Source organism: Sinocyclocheilus rhinocerous, unplaced genomic scaffold (genome assembly GCF_001515625.1).
Source record: "Sinocyclocheilus rhinocerous isolate Xijiao unplaced genomic scaffold, SAMN03320098_v1.1 scaffold558, whole genome shotgun sequence".
Taxonomy (NCBI): Eukaryota; Metazoa; Chordata; class Actinopteri; order Cypriniformes; family Cyprinidae; genus Sinocyclocheilus; species Sinocyclocheilus rhinocerous.
The window spans coordinates 2,009,921-2,024,592 of NW_015634502.1; the positions used below are offsets into that span (position 1 = coordinate 2,009,921).

Consider the following 14,672-nt stretch of genomic DNA (forward strand, 5'->3'; position numbering starts at 1 on the left):
AATATTTTTGAGAATCCAAGTCAGATCTGTTAATAGAAGGCAACCCATAACTATAATATGGGTAAAAGAGTGGTGAATCTTTTGTCAGAGGCACAGGGACTTTAGAGGACCAGCCAAGCGCCACAGACTCCTCAGAAAATACAAACCCAAACACTTGGGATTTCTGCAATATACCAAAGCCAAGGAGAAAGATAAAATACTGAACAGAAGTGGTGGAAATGGTACTTTCCAAACCAAAGATTGCTTTGAATCTCAGCTTATGAACATTTTTGTTTGCCATTTGTACATTGTAGCAAAAGAAGTTTCCTGAACAAAACATGAGGAAACTTCTGCACATACAATTCAAGTCTTACTATAAGACATAAAAAACCCACAAAGATGCATCTGTAAAAAGATTCTTAAAGAAAGAAAGACAAAAAAAACAATAAAGGTTACAATCAGTGTCATAATAATCAGCACAATGGGCCCTTCAAAATCAAGGACTGCCATTAGGGTTCTCAAAGCATCTCAGAGCAACACGACAGAACGGGCGACACTCTGAAAACATTCAATGTATGCTTGGGTGATTTGAACTCCCATTGGTGACACTAATGCTTGCAGAATTTATAAAGACTTAAACTGAATCCAGACGTCTGGACTCAAATGCTTTATGCACCTCGGAGAGTGAATGATGGTCTGTGCTCAGCTCTACCAGGTATGCTGTGTCTTATGAATTGGCAAAGGAAAGGCTAAAGCCGATTCAAGATCAGCACTACCAGATACCTCAGTGCATTCGATTTTAGAAACAAGCGCACTTTGGCTAAAATTGATGCGTCTTACTAAAACGATCAAGCCACCAATCATTTCTGAGAGAAAAGGGGAGTTTAAACAACCCTGAAGTCATTTCCAAAGCAAGAACAAAAACAGTAAAACATCAGATCTGAACAGACTATATGACGCCCTTTCTTTTTTCCTTCCTTTTTCCCCCTAACTCCAGTCACATTCGCATACACTCTTCTCACTCTTTACGGCATATAAATCAACATTAATAAAGTAACAAAACTATAAAAAAGGAAAACGTTCCACTTGAACAGCACCTGCATAAAAATTATATTCTTTCAATAAAAAGTTAAACAAAGCTCAACAACGTTTGAAACATCAGTGTGGCACACTCTGCACTGGAGTCAACCATTAACGTATAATAAAAAAAACAAGTAAACTTTCTTAGACCATTTCACTCATACAGCTACATTTTCTTGGAAGACTTTTTTTTGTTTAGTTTTTGTTTTTAAATATTTTTTTTCTGGAATCCTTTTTTTTCTTCCTTTTTTTTTCCAGTTTTATGTTACTTGAAAATAATCTCTCCCTCCCCTCTTAATATTTATATAGTTTGCTTTTTGGTGGCATCCACAATCTGACAGATTGATATTTCTGTACCATAATGGCCCCCTTAAAGTGGGGTACAAGCTCAAAGCCTCAACTCTCTGATACCGACCATCGTCATTCATGTAGTCACACTGGCAAACGTGTGCTTGTGCAACCACCTGGTTGCTTCCCAGCATGCACTCAATTCCAGTTGTGCTCGGAAATGTTTATAGTCATTCTTATCGGTTATTGATAAGATTTTAGTGAAATTTACAGGAAACGTTAGAGTTTCCCAGACATCGGTTAGGATGCATCTGATGCTGCAACTCCAATTCGAGTCTTGCAAGGCGAAAACCTCACATACACCCTAAATCAAATGCATTTACCGGTTCCTCAACTAGGGGAACCCATGTCTTGAAAGCAGACTGCTGGGATAGTCTAGCTAGAAGGACACACTCTGGAAGTGCTTGAATAACAGAAAAAAAATGTTATTCCTAATGGTCAGTCAGGGGATTTTCTTGTTGCAATTAAAAGGCTGTGGGGGAAGGACAGCGATAAATTAAATTAGGTGAGGCACTATTATCAGAGCTTCGCTCCACTTATACAAGATCTCTGCTAAAGTAATGCAAGTCATAATAGCCTTCATCAGGGTTACGTAGGTTTACAACAGTGCACAGTGGTTGAATAGACTAGGGTGTGTGATGTACCTGACACGCTTGACAAGGTTCTCCATTCTCCCATCCACAGTCGCTTCCACAGCGGCCCACGAAGGGAGGGTAACCGCTCAGCATGATGTAGAGGATGACACCCAGGCTCCACAGGTCACAGCGCTTATCGTAGATGGTCGCCTCCTCATTGAAGGCTTCCACAACTTCCGGCGCCATGTATTCAGCAGATCCACACTAAGGGGAGAGCAAGAAGGGGTGAGAAGAAAGTAATCATTAGCACATGGGTCGTTTCAGTCTAAAGGCAAAAATACTGAAATGGCAGTCACATCGGCTATGCAATGTGGCAAGCATACACAGAACTAAGAAAAAAAAATGTGAATGTGTTGGTTATGTACAGCTGCATTTCAATTTCTAAATTTTTCCCCCCTCACTGTAGACGTCCTTGTTCACATTCAGCTGACAAATGTCATGTGTTCTGTGAGACCCCTAAGCACGTCTGAAACCGAAAGCGTGAGAATCACATGGTAAACAGCAGATCGCGCCAAGTTGGAGTGGAGGGGGGGAAGGGGGGTTGACGACAGATTTTCTAGTTGAATGCTAAAGTATTCATCCCTGGTTCTTGCTTATGAAACGCATTTCTGCCGCAGTCCAGATAGAAAATGCGACGGTGGCATACAGATCCTTAATTGAAGTAACCAGGGTAACGACTGTTATGTCACAGATGGAGGCGGGGAAGTGAGTCATGGAGTGTTTTGAGGGCTCAGCTACAAGTGCAGACTGCTTTGTTAGTTCGGGCTCCGACCAACTCTGCCTAAAACTAGGTCGTGCATTGGGACAGAAAAAAAAAAGAAAAAAAATAAAGGATTGTGCGTCCCCGAAAACCCACATACCATGCTTTATTACATAACAGCGACACACACTCAGTTTGCAACAACATCACCACACGGACCCACACATCTTTGATGTAAAAGGATAAAACCTCTCTGAAGTAACAGTTCAGTAGTTCAGCAGGACAAAAAACCCTTCTGGAAGGATCTGCAGAACTGGGTTCCTTTTAGTTTTCCCTCAACAGGCTGGGCCATCTTGCTGCATTAAGCCCCTATAATTATGCGACTCAGACTGAGGTCAGTGTTACAAAATAACTTGCTTTAGCGTTTTTTTCCAAGAGATCACAAATGCCAGAACTTCCCTGAATTTGTATACTTCAGTTCTGATGCATCAAGGCCAATATCTGAACCCTACATGACGTAAAAGTATAATAATTTGCCCATACAACAACTTACAATAAAATACACTCGTAAATACGTTATCACACGAGGTTGAAGTTGAAAAGTTGGCATAAACCAATAATGCTGCAAATCCAACCCCCCTCTGTATATTTTCACAGGTGTTCAAGTGCAACATGGTCATGTTTTGGTTTGTGTGTCTGAGGTTAAAGGAAGCGGTCGGTCTGCTCTGCTAGTCTCTTTTGTTATCATCAACCCAGCTGCCGTTGTTGCTCCGCCTTCTTGCACTTATGTAATGCTATTTCGCAGTGCAGGAATCCGAGTGCAGACAAAAGCTTCCACTGTTGCACCCAACCCCCATCGACACGGCTGTTTTGGCTCACCGCCTCTCAACACCCTCACATTCAAGAGAACACTTCACAACCACCCCCACTCCTGAACAAAAGACTTTCAGAAAGAACAACCAATCCAGATCTACATATACATTGCTACAGTATGTAACTAGTCAGTTGTGTACCCAACTGTATCCAATTTCTAGAAACCAGGGAAACAGAGCGACCTGTAATTAGCAAATGAGGGCTCATGTTCTGCAGCAGTTTCCACGTGTTTCATAAAACCCAAGTATATTCCTCTGGCTCGCTTGTGAGCCTATCTCGGTGTCTTTGAGGTAAGAGGGAGAGGGTCTCGAATGATAACTGTGCAGCCGATTTTCACTTTCAAGACAAACTTCAGCTGTAAGACTAGCACAGCATTGCATCAGTCACTTGCAGCTTCTAGCATCTAACACATGCAGATTACATATGGGGCTTTCCAAGGAAGGACAAACTGGCTTGAGCAGTTGCGCGGTCGGTTCATGTGTTTTTGTGGTTGGCAGTAAGGCATGCATCAGCTGAGCAAACGAGTCACCTATACATGTATGAATTTCCACTGCGGTTATAGGCTAACACACAGTATAAAAGTACATGCAGTGCAAGATCGTCAAGAGAAAGGAAGAGGGAGAGTTCAGGAAGTAAAGTACATGCACTTCTCAGAAATTGCGACTTTTTTTGAAGCATTTATGATAGGATCACACTACACATGCACACAAAAAGCCTGCTGTAACTATAAAAAGAAAATAATTTTAAAAAGGGAAAATCTTATAAGAAGCAAAGCAATCAAGTGATAAACAAAGAGTTAACATCAAGCTAGCGGTGAAAAAAAAAACCCTGATAAGATCCCTGGGATCCTGCCCAAGAAAAACATGTTGAGTGCATGACCAGAGAGTGCACTAGATGCTCCTCCCCCTTTCATCCTCCCTCTCACCAAACCAATCACAGAACAGTTGCTAGGTGTGGGGTGGTAACACTGACTGAAAGACTAATGCCCAGACAGGCTTGAGGAAATCCACAGAGATAAAAACAAATGAGAAATTGAGTCTAAACTGTGCTTAAGGGAGAAGGTACGACAGGAAATTGGAGCACAAAGACCCGAAACGTTTGTTTGGGTTGAAGTCTTGTCCTCATGCTGTCCAAAAGTAGCAAGGGGGGAATTGAGAATTTGGAACTATATAAACACTGGCTCAAAGTAAAAAAATAAAAAAATAAATTTAAAAAAAAAATCACAAAGAACTTTCTGATCAATATTCTGTCCTTTCCTGATGAAGGGAGTTGTGTTTCTGTAACTCTGAATAAGGGCATGCTTCTTGGAAAAAATGAAAGCAGCCAAGAACTGAGCTTCCTACTTCAAGGTCTTTCTCACTGCACAACTAAGACTGAATTGTAAAAGTTTCACCCAAAAAATTAAAACTTCATGTTGTTCAAAACCTGTATGATTTCTTTTCACCTACACAAAAGTAGTATTTTGAAGATATATTTTAAAGAATGATTTAACGGTTTTAACCGTTTTAACTTTTAAAAACAACACTGGATCCCACTTACATTATATGGACAAAATGAACACAGGCAGATTTTGTTCAAAATAACATCTTTTGTGTTTTGCAGAAGAAAGTTCTACAGGTTTGAAATGACATGGGCTTGAGAAAATGACAGAATTTTCTATCCCTTTAAATACATGCAATGCATTAAATCAAACCCTATCCCCTACTGCAGAATCACATGAGATAACTGGCCCATCAGCAAGCACAGGGCATAAAGACAAACCCCACATTGTTTACTGACTAGATACACTAGAACCTTTCACCCTTTAACCATTCAGTCCACAAATAGTCTTTTCAACAAGCTGTTGGATCCAATTCAGGTTGACCCTGAAAGCCCCATGTGGAGGATTTCTCACTGTCCACCCCCACCATATCACCTGTTCTCACCAGTCTTGCCCCAATCATTCAAAGCCATGAAGCTGAAGACAGATCTTTGTTTACACACACACACACACACCCACACCCACACGCACGCACACACGCACAAACACAGCAGAGATAAACTCAAGAGCTTAAAATAATAAACCCCATTTCAAATATTTTGAAAGATACAGGAACTGGGTATCATTTTTAAGATTGTAAGCCAAAAGTTATCCACAAGTTTGTGAAGTTGATAACTACACGGATGTAGAGAATGGGCTCAATACTGCTGCTCCACTATCTCACAACAGAGTTTGGCCTCTTTAAAAGTTCCACTGTGGTAATAAAACCATTCCTTGACCTCATCACTTCTTTAGAATGATTACATTAGCCAATCAGAATGAGCTACTCTACTGAGTACTGACACTACTCAACATCGACCAATCGCATTAAAGCATGTCCTCCTGATAAGTAACGACATTGACAATGTGCACATCTTATCCATAGACTTCAAAACAACAGGGAAGTGGCCGTTAGCAGCTTATCATGTTTGTTTCTCAGACAAATGCAATTCATTGCTTGGTAGAATCTGTGGTCAAAGGGTCACAAAGACACTCACTGGAGTGAGGAGCTCTGGAGTGGAGATGGGTGAACTGTCACTATTGAGTTTAATTCCACTGCCCAGATCAAAATCACAAATCTTCACAGGCGAAATCTGCAAGAAACACAGACAGAAAATCTGATCAAAAACCTTTGACTATCCAAAACCGACAGGCATGATTTAGTGTTTATAGTCTGCCTGGAAACAATAAATCAAATAATCTGATCAAACTTTTACCACAAATGCAAAGTATATTCTGAATCTCTGACTCGGCAAACACGCTGTCGTAAAAGACTCACCCTGTCCTCGTGTTCACACAAGATGTTTTCAGGCTTCAGGTCTCTGTGGGCCATTCCTACAAAAGCACACACATAAGTCATGAGTTAGTTGTGTGGTATTCAGGCTAAGTGAGGATTGTTGACGGGGCAAAGACAGGCGAATGTTTCCAAAACAGCTTGTTGCTAAGTGCTACTAAAATTAGCTTAGCATCCCCTCACCCAACAGTACTGACAGGAATAAAACGTAAGCCCACAACTTCACCTAGAAATCCAGTGCGCATCCCTCAAGCTAGTCGATGAAATATGATCAAGTTTCAACTTGATTCAATTTCCAACAACCCCCATAACCTCCCCTTCCCCAACTGTCTCCAGAGAAAGCCATCCCCCATGTGTAACATCATCTTCTTATCTCCCCTTTCCAGTCCTAAGGCACCTCTCCAAGTCTGTGTTCTCATACCTTTATTGTGAAGGAAGTCCAGCGCACTCGCAATGTCCTGCACCACAATGCTGGCTTCCTGCTCGCTGAAGTATCTCCTCTTGTGAATGTGGGCCAAGACAGAACCTAAAAAAACACATTGTTACAAATTAACACCAGGGCATGCGATCTATACATTCCAGTGGAGAGGGTCTCAATTTAATTACTCATGGCTGGTCTTTGGGCCCAGGGGAGACTGGATAATGTTTCTCAAAAGTAACATAACACTACAGAAGCACACGTACCTCCTCTCAGCTTCTCAAACACAAGGTAAAACTTGTCCTCCTCCTCAAAGAACTCCACCAGCTCCAGAATATTTCTGTTGGGTGGACAAAAGAGAGTCAAAACCACACTGTCGACAATTGCAGGTTATTAAAATGCATAACATACAAGTTTTCATTGCATATATTTAAGGATCGTCACAAATGTATGGGTTACCTGTGGCCCTGACACTGGTACAGCATTTCCACCTCTCTGAAAACACGACTCCTGCTGTGTCCTGGCCTTTTCTCAATTATCTACAAGGTGAAAAAAAATGGCAGGTTAAGCTCAAAGCCAAATGAGAATCAACATCCTAAGGTGACAACTGTTCCTTAATCTAAGTGACCGTCTGATTACAAATTAACTTCTAAAGGCAATAAAGAGAGCCGTTTAATCCACTTTAAAATAATAGCTCACCAAAAAAAGTGAACGATCAAGTGTTGTTTTTGTATATGCATGAATATACAAGTATGTTACTGTTATATATGTGTGTTGCATATAAGTTGATGTGCACATTTTAAAATTGAATGAAACAAATGGGATCTTAATGTTGATTTGGACCCGACTTTCACTGTATGGAGAAAAAATACTTTTGTGTTTCACAGAAGAATGAATGTCATATACATTTAGAACAATATGAGGGTGAGTGAAAAACAATTTTTATTCTTGGGTGAACTATCCCTCCAAAAAACTAACATTAAAAAGATTTTAAAAACTGAAAACAAGGGGCCCACACCATTCATTTAATCCCCGAGTCCAATGAACAAATACACTAGCAAAAGATACTGTTGACACTGAATCACATCCTCCCCCTATGCAAGGCCTCTGTGTTTTCCGGACTCTGTTCGGCTCTTCCAGCTCCCTGGATTAGCAGTGCTATTGAGAGCGTGCAGGTGAGCACACAATGCGTATCAGGGTTAAGAATGAGGCCTGCAGGCCAGCGCATTCCCAAAAACCCCAGCGCTGCTGCCACACGGCTGAGTCAGCAATCAATCTACTCAAAAGCCGCCAAAAAAAATTACAGGGTATTATAAATGCTTGAGGGAACCTAAGGGATGTGGGGACAGATTTCACCTAGTTGAAGTCTAAACATGTTATTTGCTGCACAGAAAAGCTTTCACAATATGTTGGCAAATACATTATGCTATACGATGCAAGTAAGAGCGCACATAAATCTCCATGTTAGCTTAGAAAGGCGCCCTATAGAATCTGACCGCTGTCTGTAAATCAAACCACGCTTGTAAACACCACCCAGGCCCAGCTGAGATGGCTACTGGAGTTGTTTTCTTTCAGCCTTACCTTTTGTGCAGACCAGGACCCCCCCCCCAAACTATGCAAAAATGAGGAGGGGGATGGCAGGACATCTGGTGAGAGTTGTCTGAAACCCATCCCAGCATAAACTGACCTAATGCTTGTAATGATCCATCCCCCTCAGGGATTAAAACTCATCCCTAAATCATTATATTGTATTTGCTTGGCTGGCTTATAGAGGACCTTATATTGAAATTATACTTGTGCATGTATTCGGCATTGCGATATATCACGGTAATGAATATGCACGATATTGTTATGGTGGGCGAAATAAAATATGCTATATTGTTCCTCTTTTATGTGCAAATTAAAACAAGGAAGACCATTTTAAATTCTGATAAAAATAAGAAAACAGGGTTTTTTTTTTCAAATAAAAAAAAGTTTTTAAATTATACTGTTGGAACACAAAACAAAACATCCGTCACAACTTCCTCAAATCAATAAGTAAAAACAAGACATATTTCTGGCACACAATGTACATTTCCTAATATGCTTTTGTTCTAGATTCTGCAATGTGTGAGAGAGACAAAAAAAAGGTAGGTAAACACTTCAAGGATTTAACTCCACCCTAGCCCCCCCTTCTCTTGAGGTTTATTTTTTGGCAGACTTGCCAGTACATTATGTTACCACCACGGTACAATCTACCAGCCAATAAGAGCGATGAACGGTAAGAGCATAAGACCGTTTCCCGTCTCTGATTGGTTGGCCTTTCAACCGGTCTAACAAAAACAATAAAGTCTTTCCGCTAAGTCTGCTCTGTAACTTGTAAAACTACAGTAGCACAACAGAGGGACTGTGTGTTCAAATATCCGTGTGTGTGAACAACATCATCATCACTCGGTTAAGAGAAAATGGCTACACAAGGAGGTTTATGTTTCAACAGACTTGCCAGTACATTATGTTCCCGCCACAGTACAACCTACAAGCCAATGAGAGCGATGAACGGTAAGAGCATGTAACTGTAACCCACATTTCTGGTTGGTTGGCCTTCTATCCGGTCTAACAAAAACAATGAAGTTTTTCCGTTAAGCCTGCTCTATAACTTGTAAAACTACAGTAGCACAACAGAGGCACTGTTTGTTCAAGCATCCGTGCCTGTGAACAACAACATCACTTGGTTAAGAGAAAGCGGCTTAGATAAACTACACAGACAGGTGCAAATACTTCAGTTTGCAAAGTAAATACTATTCACAGATTTTAAAAAATATGTTACAAAATGAATTCAGTAATCTAAACATTTTCAAACCCAAGTGTGCAATTCATAAGCATGGCCTGAACGTGACCTCACCATCCACTGCTTGCAGAAATCTAGCATGCCCTCTCCAATCACATGCAACAGTGCCAGTCAGCACAAAACAACTACAGTCACGTCTGCTCGCCAAAGAGGGAAAAATCATTCCCGTAACCCATTTGATTCCATTTCCAAGAGACGGCTTCAAAGGGAAAGTCCTTTCTAACAATAGCTCTTGAATGCCATTTCTGCACGGATGCTTCACATGGAATACCCGTTTACAGAACGCAACTGCTATTTTAAGGTACACTGCATTGTCACAGCTCAGGTTAGTTAAAATTTAAAGGTGAAATATCATGAAAATCTGAATTTTCCAGGTTTTAAGTGCTATAATCAGGTCCCCGGTGCATCTACCAACGAAGGAAACGTGAAAAAGATTAACCCAGTAACTTTGTTTTGGTAAGCCTTTTTCTGCAAGCGTCTAAGAAAACGATCGCGTCTGATTTCGCTCCCTTGGTGACGTGGCAAAGGGATCTCATTATAATATTACCGCCCCTTAATCTGCAAGTTTACGCCCATGACACCATCATTTTGATTTGCAAGCGACAGCGGTGCGCTAGCTCTAATGCCATGATGAAAGTTTGAGCGAAGCATGCTAACTGTTCTGTGTTTGGCTGCAGAGACGAGCACAGAACACTGTTTAGAGTCCCAGCCTCAGAGGAGACAACAGAGCAGTGGATTTATTGATTTATTTACTGTATATTGCTGCTGCCACACAGATCTAAAATAAACAAGCGATTTATTTCCCAGCTGTTTATCAGAAAACCGTATATCAGAAGTTTAAACTCGTATGGTTTAAAACACATGATTTCAGCACGATAAACATTATAATCAGAACCAAAACAGATGTTTCTTAGCAGGTCCGAGCTGTAATGGTGCAGCTCTATTCTGGAAAAGGGGGCGGGGAGCAGCAGCTCATTTACATTTAAAGAGACAGGCACGAAAAACAGTGTGTTTCTGCTTCCACTCAAAATAGGCATTTTCAAAATGTTATAATAAATTATCTGTGGAGTATTTTGAGCTGAAACTTCACAGACACATTCGGGGGACACCAGAGACTTATATTACATTTTGTAAAAAGGGGCATAATATGTCTTCTTTAACACACGTAACCCATAAAGCATCTTACCTTCACAGCATATTCTTTGTGGGTGATTTGGTTGATGCAGGTCTGGACTCTGGCATAGGCCCCTTCTCCCAGCACCTCGTCTTGCAGTTTATATACATCTGAAATGAAAACAAAAGTGTTATTATTACACTACTGAACCCATTTGGACCTGTCAAACTGTAAAAGTATACTTGAATAATTCCCCTGGAGAAACTTTAACACCTTGGAAAAATAGAAAACCCCATCTGATATGCACTTACCCTCAAATCGCCCTGAGAAGCTGTCTGTTGCCCGGCATCTCTTTTTCTTCTTGTTTCTCTTTTTGGCATCTGGGATGTCGATGGGCTGGCTGGATGGCATGTCTGCACATCATAACAGAAAGAAAATTCAAATGTAAAAACCTGATACGCTGTCATATAAACATGCACCGAAAGCAGCTTGATTATACTAGGAAAAAATAAGCAGATGGTATTCATCCCTAATCTGTAAAGATAAAGTATGTTAACATTGGTGTAAGGTAGTGTTGTCAAAAGACCCGGTATTTCGGTACCAAGTCGGTACTAAAAAAATGAAAACGTTACGGTACCAGGTTTTCTTAAGTACCGGTGGTACCAAGTACCCGGTCAACCCGGTTCTTGATGCGCTATCCGAAAGCTATCCTCTTCCAGTGTTGCCAAGTCCACGGTTTTCCCGCGGAATTGGGCTGCTTTAACACTGTTGCCACGGGTTGTTTTTCATGTCCGCGGGTTGAAAAACGACCCCATTAACATGAACCATGAACCCCGCCAAAACACGCGTATTTTATCCTCGGAACGCGATTTTTAACGGGGGACCCCCTCGAAACGCGATTGGGCGGGTTTTGTTGTGAAAACCGGGCAACCTCTTCTTAAAAGCAGTGGCGACCTCAAGAGGAAGAAACGCATCAAACTAACAAAACACCCCGATCAAGTTCAAGCAGGTAAGTTTCAATTACATTTTTAATATTTAGAGCTTCTGTAATGAATATTATTCCATATTTTAATTTGAATTTCGGATTGAAATAAACATCGCCGTTAGCATATACGTAGTTAATCGTTAGCATAAGCGCAGCTGGTCACGAATCACAGGCAGTGCTTTCTGTCAACAGGTCTTCCTATTGGTTTTTCCATAACAGTTAGATAAAAAACAACATCAACTTACCAGGTCGGGCGGAACAATCAAAATCGAAGGCAGATTCAAGGAGATGGGATCCTGTTTTGGAAAATTCCTCAGATTCAAAGGGATTTTGGCCCTGGAGATAAAAATATATATTATTCAAGACTTCAACAGTTTAACAGTGTTGCACATTTGTTAAATGCCTTGCAGATACTTATTACTAGGCTTCTAATGAACAACTAAGAGCTTCCTGGCATTCGGTTTAATGTTTAATTAATGTTTGATCTCTGATACCCTATGCAATGGAATCCGCCTGAGCGAAGTATAAATAAATGAAAACATTTGTGCCTATTATGTGATGTGATCTATTGCCTAATGCCAAAACAATTAATTTGTTCATGCAACAGCAGTGGAGACGAGTGAGATTGCACTCTCACCTTAAAAGAGCGATGGAATCCGGTAACTTCTGTGATCTTGTTCTGCACCATTTTGTTCTGATTTGTGGGACTGGTGGATGGCGTCAACAACGGTGGTCTTAGCTTTAGTGATAAATTTCACTCAGCTAATCCAATGTCTTCGGAACCGTGGTGCTTTAAATGGGATACCTGAGGGGGAAATAATAGCTTCATTGTAAATCTGGCCATGTATTTAATTACAAACTAAGCACTATAGCACTTAATTCTGACAACTAGTTTCTAATAACCAAAGGTATATAAAGGAATAATTTGTTTATTATTACCCTTGCCATTATGAATTATAATTATAAAGCTGTAAAAAAGGATGCAGAATCACCATAAAAGTAGTCCAAACGACTCATGCGCTATATTACAAATGTACTTTATAGTTTGTGTGAGGATAGACCAATAATAAGTTGTTAGCTCACTGGAGGTGAAGATCATCAGTGAATAACATCTACAACCGAATCGCTAAGTCAGCGAGTTGAACTCGAAAACTGGATCAGTCCGATTTATGAACGAATCATTCAGCGCAACCCAGACTGGTGTTATAAACTGAATCAACAGAATCGATTCAAATAAACCATTCGTCTGCCCTTTATATCTTATATAGTGGCTCCAGAAAACCTGAAATAAAAAGACGAGTCGTGTTGACTACTTTTATGCTGATTTGAGTTGTTTAATTAGAGCCTTGACATTTTCAGTCACCATTCATTGTCAAAGAATACAAAGACTTTTTTTGCAAAATGTCCCCATTGTGTGTCCGTAAAAATTAAAGTGATGTGGGTTTGTAACGATGTGAGTTTGAGATAAAATGACAGAATTCTTATTTCTGAGTGAACTGGTCCTTTAAACCGTCACCTCAAACAGATAATATACTACAGGCGCAGTAAGAGCAAGTCACGTCACAAGCAGGGACTTGCATTTACATGCCCCTGAGACTTGTGCCAAGAATAACTCCGGTAGAAAATGCTCGCTATTTCCGTCCGTTATTCACTCAACGACATAGTACATTATTTTCTTTGTGAGACTAACGTTAATCACATGCACTCGTGATGTTCAACGAATCACCACACTGAATGAATACAATGAATGATTCAAAAACAATATACAACGCAGTGACTGCAATGGGTCCACCAGCACCTTAAATCAGTGTGAAGTAACGAAAACCTCCCAAAGACAAATGACAGCACTATATGAAAAAAGTAATTTCGAGACATTTCCAAAGATCTGCCAACAATGACCCAAATCCAACCGTTGCGCCGCATCCTTTAAAATCAAAGCCACGTTCAGTTTACTCGTCTGTCAATCCCGATCTATCAGCTGAATGTAAAGCTCGTCCTTACCCCCGTTGTTGTCTTTAAAGCTCCAGGCTTGACGCCGTTGTATGAGCCTCTGCTTCGGGAGCAGCAGATGGTGGCCGTGGGCGGTAGGGACTATGTGGAAGGTACAAAAAAAGACACACGGCGATCCTCGGTTTTATAATCTCACGCCCCTCCCTACCCACCTCCTTCAGTTAGACCAGCCCCCTCGTCTCTGTAAACACGCACCACACACACTCCTATGGGAAGCCAAACAACTCAAATGTGGGACGAAACGGCGCGGTATTCAAGTGTTCGCGCCGCGCTGACCTGTCATAGGCGCGGCTCAATGGACCGAGCGGCGCGACCGACTCGACAGCGCAGAGAGGACGTGTTTACTAGCGCCACCGAACTGACAGCGCGGCGCTGATCAGTTACAACAGCGCAGCGCGAACATTACTCTTCTTCTTCTTCATGTTTTATGGCGGGTGGCATCCAACGTTAAGGTGCATTACCGCCACCTACTATGCGAACATTACTCTCCGCAGAAGTTCGTGTTTTTTCCCTGCACATAACATAATGAAAATCAGTATTAAGTTATTACATTTCTTTTGCTTATGTGCTCCTCAAGAGGACTATGGTATTGTAAATTTATTAAAGTCTTATATATTTTATATTTGCAGTTTTTCAAAGTACAACTGTTTACATGTAGTAGAAAGGTAAGCAAAAGAAATGTAATAACTTAATACTGATTTTCATTATGTTATGTGCAGGAAAAAAACACGAACTTCTGCGGAGAGTAATGTTCGCATAGTAGGTGGCGGTAATGCACCTTAACGTTGGATGCCACCCGCCATAAAACATGAAGAAGAAGAAGAAGAGTAATGTTCGCGCTGCGCTGTTTTAACTGATCAGCGCCGCGCTGTCAGTTAGGTGGCGCTAGT

At 41.0% G+C, this 14,672-nt stretch overlaps 1 protein-coding gene across 1 annotated transcript in view; it reads right to left on the reverse strand.

The window, feature by feature from the left end:
* Nucleotides 1–13,900, reverse strand: part of LOC107745831 (MAP kinase-interacting serine/threonine-protein kinase 2-like) — a 14,582-nt gene extending 682 nt beyond the window's left edge. The window contains exons 1-11 of the mRNA XM_016559836.1: nucleotides 13,774–13,900; nucleotides 12,410–12,577; nucleotides 12,018–12,108; nucleotides 11,099–11,200; nucleotides 10,860–10,957; nucleotides 7,306–7,385; nucleotides 7,113–7,186; nucleotides 6,850–6,954; nucleotides 6,414–6,469; nucleotides 6,133–6,228; nucleotides 2,052–2,246 (exon numbers count right to left, since the gene is read on the reverse strand). Coding sequence (XP_016415322.1) covers nucleotides 2,052–2,246; nucleotides 6,133–6,228; nucleotides 6,414–6,469; nucleotides 6,850–6,954; nucleotides 7,113–7,186; nucleotides 7,306–7,385; nucleotides 10,860–10,957; nucleotides 11,099–11,200; nucleotides 12,018–12,108; nucleotides 12,410–12,460 — 948 coding nt within the window. The 5' untranslated portion in view covers nucleotides 12,461–12,577; nucleotides 13,774–13,900. The remainder of the gene's footprint in view (nucleotides 1–2,051; nucleotides 2,247–6,132; nucleotides 6,229–6,413; nucleotides 6,470–6,849; nucleotides 6,955–7,112; nucleotides 7,187–7,305; nucleotides 7,386–10,859; nucleotides 10,958–11,098; nucleotides 11,201–12,017; nucleotides 12,109–12,409; nucleotides 12,578–13,773) is intronic.
* Nucleotides 13,901–14,672: the final 772 nt, after the last annotated feature.